This window comes from Daucus carota, chromosome 7, assembly GCF_001625215.2.
Source record: "Daucus carota subsp. sativus chromosome 7, DH1 v3.0, whole genome shotgun sequence".
Classification (NCBI taxonomy): Eukaryota; Viridiplantae; Streptophyta; class Magnoliopsida; order Apiales; family Apiaceae; genus Daucus; species Daucus carota.
This window is the reverse complement of record NC_030387.2, coordinates 13278197-13288835: the sequence shown is the minus strand read 5'-3', so window position 1 is coordinate 13288835 and position 10639 is coordinate 13278197. Positions and strand designations below refer to the sequence as shown.

Genomic DNA, 10639 nt, shown 5'->3' with positions numbered 1-10639 from the left:
TCAAAAAATCCAAAATTTTGTAAAAAATATCTTTTATACTATTCTCATCTACTAATTTATATAGTTATGTTGTAACTTATCTTTTAGGTTTTTTTGAAACACGATAAACAATATCAAATTCCAAACATTATCTATGTGTATGTTTATCATTTGGTTGTCTCTAATAAGCTATGATTTATCAATTTATTTCTCTAAGATAAATTATGATTTGCACTTTGTTTTATTTAAATAAATGGTGCCTTATGTTCCTGTAGTTTGACTAGTTAATATGGTCTGAAATGAATATTATAATTTCAGTTTAAGAATTTCATTTTCTTTTTAATTTTGTTATACACATGCAGTTTGTGTTATATGCACAATTAAGGTTGTGTTATATGATACTTTTTGTTGTTTGGTTTTTTGGAAAGTTTGGAATCCGATCCGGATTAAGATTAATGGTTTGGTTTTCATCCGAAATTAATTCGGTTCGGTATTTGGAAATGAAATTTCACATTTTTGAAAATTTGGATATCCAAAATAATTCCGGTTCGGTAACCAAATTTCCGAATACTCACCCTTACCTGGCACCCGCAGAATGCTTTTTGAATCAGTACTTGAAAATAGGGGTGTAATCGAGCCGAGCCGAGTCAACACTGCCAGACTCGGCTCGAGCTCGATTGAAAAGTTAGGGGCTCGAGTTCGAGTTCGACCGAACCTTTAATTTTAAGTTCGAAATTCGGCTCGTAAATAGTTCGATAGGCTCGAGTTCGGCTCGAAAGCTCGAATCGAGTTATCAAATATTGACAAAAATTCGAAATATGATCGGTTCGACTCGAGTTCGATTCGATTTAATATATAAATTATAAATAAAATATTAAATATATTTGTAAAAATATATTTATAATAAAAATATTAAAAAATAATAGAGGCTCGATAAGGCTCGCGAACCTTACGGACCGAGTAATTTGAAGCTCGAGCTCGGCTCGGTAAAACATCTAAATAGCCGGAGTTCGAGCTCGGCTCGATTATTACCGAATCAAATTCGAATATTTTCCGAACCGAACTCGAGTAGCTCACGAACAGTTTGGTTTGTTTACGCCCGTACTTGAAAATATCTTGAGCCACTTAAGTCCTCCTGAAGCGTTATCATCACGGTGTTGTAATTTGTGAATGTATTTTTATTTTTGTATATAAGAATCCTATATACAATAAATGGTTGTATAATTCTAATAATTATAAATAAACAATAATATTTAAGAAATTTGAAATAAATAAATTAAAATAATACATAACTTATGAAATTTGAAAACTAAATAGTCATCCTCACGTTTAAAGTTAACAATATAATATGTACACGTATTGTAATATATTATGTTATGAGATTACTATAATTTTAGATTTTTAAAAGTAGTTTAAATATTAAAACAGAAATTACTTTTTAGATTATGAAAAATTTGTTTTGATTTGTCAATTATTTAGATTTAAACTTGAAATTGTTTCAATAATATAAATATTAAAATATAAATATTTTTTAAATTTTAATTTGCACAAAAGGCATCAATACCTCTTATTAATAAGCGAAACCACATTTCAGTGGAACATCGGTACCAAAAGTACCAAAGTTTGGTCATCGTATATCATATTTAATTATTATTATTATTATTATTATTATTATTATTATTATTATTATTATTATTATTATTATTATTATTATTATTATTATTATTATTATCCTATGAAAAGTATTATATTATCATTAGGAGACTTATATTCATCAGGAATTTATAATATTTTAAGATATTATAATTAAGGACGATTTCTATAGTTATTAGGATTTTATAATCAATATAAACTTTTTACTTAATAATGATAATCATTAAACTATTATGAAGAAAATATCGTATTGGTTAGGATTTTATAATTTTATTATATTATTATGAAAAGACTTTCATATTTATTATGATTTTATAAATAAAGACTTTAATATCGGTTAGGATTTTGTAATTATCAGACTTTGATATTGATTAGAATTTTCTAATTAAAGACAAATTCATTCCGTGCTCTTCAGAAGATTGCGATAATGATGAATAAGGCGGTGGTAACACTGACTTGACAAACAGAAACTCGAAGGGAATGAAGTCATTGTTCATTATATACTTATATATAATAAGCGTAAGGGAGATAATTTGGTCGCATGGTCCTCTGATACAAAAGCTTATCATCCGTTGGATCTTATATTGAACAAATAAGCACCGTTAGATTGGAAAATTAACTTTTGTTCTACAAGGCAACTGATATCACCTTGCATGTTTATAATTCCTTTTCTGAATCCAAAACAAATTCTGTGTTTCACGTGTATATGATTTTTTTAATACCAAATAAATATTTCCTACCAGTTTTATTCGTAGAATCATATAAATCGCACCGTCACAATTTTTTTATAATATATTCTAAAATTAATAAGCCGTATTTATGTGATTAGCAAATACAAAAACTTTTTCTTAATCCAAAATAGATTCTACCTTCTTATTGCATGTTTATGATTCTTTTTCTTAATTCAAAAACAAATTATGTTTATCAATTTTAATTTAGAACCATATAAATTTTTTGAAAAATATTTAAATCACATTATACTTTCTTATTTATTTTTTTAACCTAGGAACCCGCAGCCGCTACCCTTCGGGTGCGCAAGAGGATACATGTCCTCTCTTTAACCAGCTAAACCAACCCTTGCGGGCTATTTAAATCACACTATAATAATTCTAATATAAAATACATTTATAAATATAATCTAATAAGAGTTGGCAATAACGTATGCCACTCAAAATATATTAAAATTTGATAGAAAGAATTTAATACTTTGGGAGGGTACATACGAGAAAAGGAATGGCTTCATTACGATAGTTTATTTGAAGCCATTAATGGTTGTGATGATGTATTTACCACAGTTCTAACTTACAAACAAAGTATAATTTTGAATTTTATTTTATTGAAAATTTTAATTTATTATTTATAAATTAAATTTTTTCACACCATTTAAAATATATTTAAAAAATTTATATATAATTAAAAAGCTCCCGTGCCTTGCACGGGCTATAAGCTAGTATTACAAAATATAATTAAAGAATCGAAACAGAAGACATCCGTCAATTTGATATCAAATTAGTTTTGGAAAATTAATTAACTTTTTCAAACTACAATATTAGTTTGTCAAACAACTACAACACCACTGTAATATTTACGAGAACTCCAAATATGATTATAAATAACGTTTGCCTATTAGATTGAATATAACAATTAAGACTAAAAATTTTGAATTTTATTCGAGATTAAAGACGTTATAAACGAACTTAATTATATGTGTTGATCTTGAATATTATTTTCACAATTTAAAAATCATCAAACAATATAATGATTTTACTAAAATAAAACATATTTGTTAGAGTTAATTTCCATAAAATCCACATCTAAGCTGTAATAAGTGCCGGTCATAATCTTTTAGTTTAGTCGTAAATAATATTTTGTTTATTCAAATTTATATATAATTTATCATCTTTAAGTAGTTTTAAATATATAATTATCAATTAATCGTTAACATCTTTCAACTCCAACAATCATTATGATCATTATTCTCTAATGAGTTATATTTTAGAACATATATAGTGTTTAGTGATTTATAAAATTATTGTTTTATTTTTTGATGACAACGATATATCGTAGAATATAATATGCAGATTGTCGGATGTTTACAAATATTGTAGACTAAACATATTAAAATAAAAATGAATAGATTATTTTAAATAATTTTGGACTCCAATACTCCTTATTTCTGAACTCCATAGAACGGCGACCCATATTGTTATTAAATAGATTTAAAATAGGATCAAATTTTAATATATAGAAGGTCTTATTTTTAAATAACAATAATTTAAATATCATTTAAAAACAATAATTTAAATAATTATAATAAAAATATGATAATGTAATTAAAAAAACATTATCCTTCCAATAAATAATAAATTTTCAAAATTTATTTAAACCCGTGCTTGGTTTATTGTGAATTCTCTGGTTATAGTCATAAAAAGAGGTTTACAAGACTCTGTCAAAAAAAATTATAAATAAATTAATTTTAAATTTATTTAATTTATAATCTCTGTTATAGTTTTATATTAATTTGACAAATATCCATCAATATTAAATTTACAAGAATTTCAATTAACGTTACAGTTAATTATATTTATTAGACGTCTCAAAAACAATTATGAACTAAAAAAAATTAAGTTTTATTAAAAATTGAATACACTCTCAGTCAATTTATATATGCCGGTGTTGAATTTTTTTCCATCCATCTAGAATCAAAAACAACATAATGATTTTATTAAAATAAAACATACCATTTTAAAATAAATTCATATAATAACATGTATCTTGAGAATATTTATTTTGAAAAATAAAACTTAGACATAATTAAATATTAATATGTTAATGCATAATAAATTTTGTATCTTAACAATAATAATTTAAATAATTATATCAAAAATGTGATATTTTCAATAAATAACAAACTTAAAAAAATTCATATAATCTCGTGCTTGGCACGGGTTATAAACTAGTAAAGATATTAAATCGTATATAGCTTCAGCATTCCATCGTGGTCCAGACAGCAAAGAAGCCAATAACCTTCATCTTTTCTCCTTTAATCATTCATTTAATCCCCCTAACAAATCATCAAATCTTCCATCAACATCTTCATAAATTTCCCATCTCCGATCATTCATCAGATTTTGCTAAAATCCCAAAGTACAATTTCTCACCACGATCTAAACCCCAAAGAATCGATATTTGTCATAAAGGTCCGATTTTTTCACTGACCCATTCCAAGATATTGTCTTATTGATCAAACCCTTTTGTGTTTTGCAATATTATGTTGAATTTGTTTGGATCTTGCATCAGAAGTTTGATATATGTATGTGTGTTTTTTTAATAGGTGAAAGAGAAGGAAGATGGGGGCACTAATGTCAAGATTATGGTTCTTGATGTTCCCTGCAAAGGAATACAAGATTGTTGTGGTTGGACTTGATAATGCTGGCAAGACTACCACCCTTTATAAATTGCATCTTGGTGAAGTTGTCACTACTCATCCTACCATTGGTAGTAATGTTGAGGAGCTTGTTTATAAGAATATTCGATTCGAGGTCAGTCTCGAAACAACCAATCATCAAATGCTTATACTTCTATTATCAATAGCAGATTAATATACTTCTCTTATTTAGGGAACAAGAAATTTTGTGGATAAGTTTTCAGTTTTGTTTCATAGAGTGTTTTTTTTTTTTGGGTGGGGGGGATCCAAGTCCAACTGATTAATAAGAAAATGAAAAGTTGTTCGATTTTATATTCCAACAATATCTATTAATAGGAAAAAAGGGATTGAGATAGAGAAACAATTCACAAGTGTCATTTACTATGGAACAATCATTATGAATCAGTCTTGGGAGAAGATATAAGAATTTGATGGTTTTTGAGAGAGGGTTGTAGTCTTTGACACCATCTTAGTTGATTTTGATGTTATTACTTACTTTATGAACATAGTTCGAAATTGTGTTTAAGGAGCTTATTCATGTGCAATTGTTGAGCTACTATGTATCATATTATTGCCTACATTAATAAGAAACAGCTTCAGCTAACCTTTTCCGAGTGTTCTCAGATTGTTACATATAAAAGTAGCATATTATGAATATAGATATATGTAAATTTTGCAACCCCCACTTATAAAACCAAACCAAACCAAACATACTCAGTATATCCCGCTTAGAACAGGGTCTGAGGAGGGTAAGATGTACGCAGCCTTGCCCCTGCCCTTAAAGCAGAGAGGCTGTTTCCGTGAAGACCCCCGACTTAGTGCACAATAAATAATATAGTGTGTGATATAATATTAATATACCTTAGCTCATGGCCTTCTTCACATGGGACTTACCTACACAGTTCCCGTTTGTCGATGATGGGTGACAATGATCTGAAATGGAGATATTAAACTGGGACGTTTGGCAACAACCGTCAATACACTAACCGCCACCAATCCAACGGAGTCTCTTTCTTGCATTCCCCCACCCCCATGTAATACCATTGTAGACTATGACGACACGAATTCTGAACACCCCTACCATAAGAATACGGTTACCAGGCCAAAATCATTTAGAAACCGCGTGAAACCTTACCAAATCCTTCGACGAAACAACATCTGTGATGCCCCATTAGTATGCACTAAATCTTATCAAATCCTTCGACGAACCAACATCCGTGATGATCCATTAGTACGCACTAAACCTTATCAAATCCTTCAGCGACCAACATACTTAGCCCATAGCCTTATTCACACGGGACTTACCTAAATAGTGCCCGATTTTCGATGATGGTTGACGTAGTGAAGCCCGTGGATCTGAAGAGAGATATGAAACCGGATAACAACCGCCATTACACACTTTCTTTAATTTACTTAAGTTGTGCTTGTGTAATCCATCCATCGATTCTCCTTTATCTACACTTCCAAAGCAATAACCGCCAATACACTAACTGCTGTCTAAACTTTCATGCTGATTTTTTACCATCGATCCCGAGTACTGATGATTGAGAGTCACAGATTTTGGGTTTCGATGAAACAGAGAGATGGAAAAAGAAAAAGAAAGGGGAATGAAATGGGAAATAAAAACGAAGATTCGAGATCGAAACGAGAAGCAAAATGATAAAGCGAAAGGCAGATTTTCACCGGCAGGAGACCGATATATTTATGATACATGGTCGAAAACTCTGTATCAAACTGCATAACCAATAACCAGAAAAACTTGATCTCGCATTGCAGAAGGAATCCATGTGTAGTAACCCTTGCAACCCCCACTTATATGCAACTCAAAAAAGGTGAGTTTGGCTTTGTTGTGTCTCCTAAGCACAGTGCTTGAGTTGTCTGTAATTTCCTTTTGTAATTTTTTTAGATTCTCGAGTTCTATAAATTTGTCTATGATCATAATCAGATTGTAAGATTAGGACTTTATTGCTATATTGTATAGCATAATCCCCTCAACTAGACATTTAGATATAAAGGCATCATTTGAATTTATACTTTTATACTGGCATTTATAATATGCATGTGATATACTAATAAATATTCGGTAAAAGGCAGCTGAAACAAGAATGTGATATGAAACACTATTGTCCTTGTAATAGTAGTTTGCTTGTATTTGTTCATCCTGTTGAACGTGTATTTGTTTCTTAATACTAGTATCTAAGTAATCCCAGCATTTGAATTTGGAAATCAGTTGACCATCGATATACGATAAGCCATTAGATGTCTTTCTACCATGAGAACTTGCAAGACAGATATTTGTTTTGAGTTTCTTGGCTATTTGATTAAAATATTGTATACACGATTACACGAATGTATGGATTCTGGGTGTAAAGAAATACTGGTTATGCGATGTCAAAATTATCCTGCATAATTCTCATCTAACACGTTGTCAACCAGATGAAGATGTTTGGTCTTATTCTGCAGTAGGAGCAATGTTTTTATTATTTATATCTACCCATTAGCATTTAGCACTACCCTGTATATGTATCTGTATGTTAGTTTTGACTTGAGTTCCTCATTCTGTAAGGAATCATCTTAGATTGATGAATTAATTCATGAATCCTTTACTCAAGCATTACTTTGGCTTGTAAAGTTTTAAGAAAAAGTAAATAGAAAATATTATTCGGAATACTACAAGTGATTTGATATTTCTCAATGTTCGTGTAGTGTGGATAAATTTGTTAGTGAATTTGCTAGGATTTTTATCCAGTAATATGTATTGTCGTATTTGGTGTCAAATTTGAATACTTGTAAACACATCTATATCTTCTTTTCAAAATCCCTTTTTTGTGTGGGGGTATTATTGTATTGTATGGGACAAGAATGATAACGTCATGATTATTAGTTCCATACTTAAAAGAGAAGCGAAGCCACGTACTGGTGCTGGGTTTAAGTGTCACTTTTAACGACTAATATTAAAACACCTGCCATTTACGTTTATGGTGCGTGACATGCTTCTAAATGTCCCTTTTGGTGCCGTCCTGAATGTGTAATTACTCATGATGATCTCTATGTGTGAACATATCGGCATATTGCTTGATTGAAGTAGCTTGCTATTGTTAGACTTCACCATCGAAAACATGTACTTCCAGTATGAACTTGGTTTATGTTCCCTAAGATGGAAGTAGAATGGTGGGGAGACTGGAAAGAAATTTGATACTATTTCAACTTGATTGTGATGGATGTATTATGTATCATTGGCACACCAGTTGAGATTCACATAAGTGTAAGCTCTTTTATAAGATTTCTCAATCAGACAACTGTCATAAGGAGTTGCCAAGAATTTTTTTAGCAAGCCTTTCTTGTACCTATCAAATGTAGCAGTAAATTCTGGAGTGAGAGGGTAGTGTGCAATATACTATAATCTTTTCTGGCTTGTTTATAATTGAACGAGAACAATATAGTGAATGCATGAGGAGAATTCTTTTGAAAGCATATGTGAGATTTGCGGAAATTATGGGTTTTTTTAATGTATATCTGCGGAGAATATAGTTTTATAAAAAATACGAAGTATGATTAATCCTACAAGTCCATTAATCTCTTTTGTCATTTTAGTTAAGTTTCTTAGTAGTTAATTGACTTAAATTTGGGAACTTTCACTTCACTCTCAGTCTTGCAGTTCTGCATTGAGTGTCTTGCTGGCTTCTTTAATTTTATTATCTTTCTGTCATTTCCAAGCATTATATTTAGGTGGATGAGCTTTGTTCCTGTCATTTGATGTACAGGGTGGTAGGGCATTTAGTAACTTATATTTCTTCACTGCTATGGTCAATTTCAGGTATGGGATCTTGGTGGGCAAGATAGACTACGGACATCATGGGCAACATATTACCGTGGTACTCATGCTGTTATTGCCGTAATAGACAGTAGTGACAGAGCTAGGATCTCTATTATGAAAGATGAATTATTCAGGCTGCTGCCACATGATGATCTGCAGAGTGCAGTTATACTAGTCTATGCAAATAAGCAAGATCTTAAGGATGCTATGACCCCTGCAGAAATAACAGATGCCTTGTCTCTTCACAGTATTAAGAACCACGATTGGCACATTCAAGCCTGTTCAGCTCTCACTGGGGATGGGCTCTATGATGGTTTAGGGTGGATTGCCCAGAGAGTTGGTGGGAAAGCTACCAGCTAAGACTTAAACATCTTAAGAGGCCGTACACCGTCTTTTCCATGTTCTTTTTGTTGACCACTCATTTTATTTTTGTTAATTAAACTTGTAAGTTTGTATCAGGTTTCTGAAACAGTTGATCAATATACTTATTCTCCTAACAATGTATCAGTTTTGCTACTGGCAAAAATATACTTGATATTCACATATTAAAGAAAATGTCTTTTGGCACAAGCACATTGTGCATGATATATGATGTCGTGTGTAATAATATTACAGATTGCTCTATACTGATCACATGCAGAATTGATTAGCAAGGCCTTTTGACCTGTTGATGAAACTCTTGAAATCGAAGAGTGTCACCATATGCAGCAGCAATTGCAGCCGGATGGATCCTGTGACCTTTCAAACCATCTATCCCAGGTTTGAACTGCAGGGCCATTTGTTCTGCAAAACAAGTTAATGATGAGCAATGGTTATGTTGCAGAGACATTACACTGCAGTAGATACACACAAGTTGGTATTACATTGCGAGCAGCGGATCTGGTCTTGATTCAACATTTACAAGCAGTCTGATGGCCACAAGAACAGAGAATCAGCAAATCAGTATGATTTATGTTCATAATTCTTAGTAAGAGGAAATGCACTGCAGCAATGTTCTCATACTTACTCCTTGCATGCAGGGGAGGCCTTTTCCATTTTCTCAATCTGATCTAGCTCTTCCTGAGTACAGGATTAGCAGCAGTGCAAGTACAATTAAATTCAAAGGAAAAAACAAGATAATTGAAGTTGACAATCACATAATTAACATGAATATGGAGCTGATAACATTCACATTAAAGGAAAAAAATAACAATTATTAGTCAAACAGCAAAATTCAAGAATATCAAACAGCAAAATTCAAGAATATGAAATGCCTCAAGTATTCGAGCTTCCTGCTCAAGTCGCCTTAATTCAGCTATAATCCGATGCTTCCCTCTCGTATCAGCTGATGCAACCAACGACACGGTATGCCCTGAATCTTGTGATTCCATGTATATCTGTACCAACAGAAACTTTGCATATACAAACTACTGGAAAAAAATTCCCAACTAGATAAGATAGCCTAAAGACACGACAAGCCTGCGAATTTTTCAAGAATGATATGAAGTGTTGTCCATGTTATATCATATATGCTTGTGCTGTGATACTATGTAACTGGGCTGTGTGTATCTGTTCTGCTTGGCAGAAACTTTGGGAGCCAAAGAGAGAGTCTTTTGTTTTGTCTTGTGGAGTATACCTGGTTTTTGTTTGGATGTGTATAAAGAAAGATTGATAAAAAAGTGGTGGTTGCTTTCTAACCTTTTTCCTTTCTTCCCACTAGCATAGAATATCATAATTTGTAAGAGTTTGATTAGAATTTTATATTTGAAAAGATAGAATTAATA

The 10639-nt window shown here is 31.2% G+C and overlaps 2 protein-coding genes across 2 annotated transcripts; one reads left to right on the top strand and one right to left on the bottom strand.

Annotated features, from left to right (window-relative positions):
• The first annotated feature begins 4618 nt into the window (after positions 1-4618).
• LOC108193445 (uncharacterized) lies at positions 4619-9463 on the top strand. Its single transcript, XM_017360101.2, has 3 exons — positions 4619-4832; positions 4967-5174; positions 8877-9463. The coding sequence occupies exons 2-3, from the start codon at positions 4983-4985 to the stop codon at positions 9234-9236; spliced, it is 552 nt and encodes a 183-aa protein (XP_017215590.1). The 5' UTR covers positions 4619-4832; positions 4967-4982; the 3' UTR covers positions 9237-9463.
• On the bottom strand, positions 9394-10538 carry LOC108193446 (guanine nucleotide-binding protein subunit gamma 1). The gene is made up of 4 exons (XM_017360102.2): positions 10130-10538; positions 9883-9935; positions 9740-9784; positions 9394-9659 (listed from the first exon to the last, which is right to left on the bottom strand). Exons 1-4 carry the CDS (start codon positions 10244-10246, stop codon positions 9572-9574), a joined length of 303 nt encoding a protein of 100 aa, XP_017215591.1. The 5' UTR covers positions 10247-10538; the 3' UTR covers positions 9394-9571.
• Between the last annotated feature and the right edge of the window lie 101 nt (positions 10539-10639).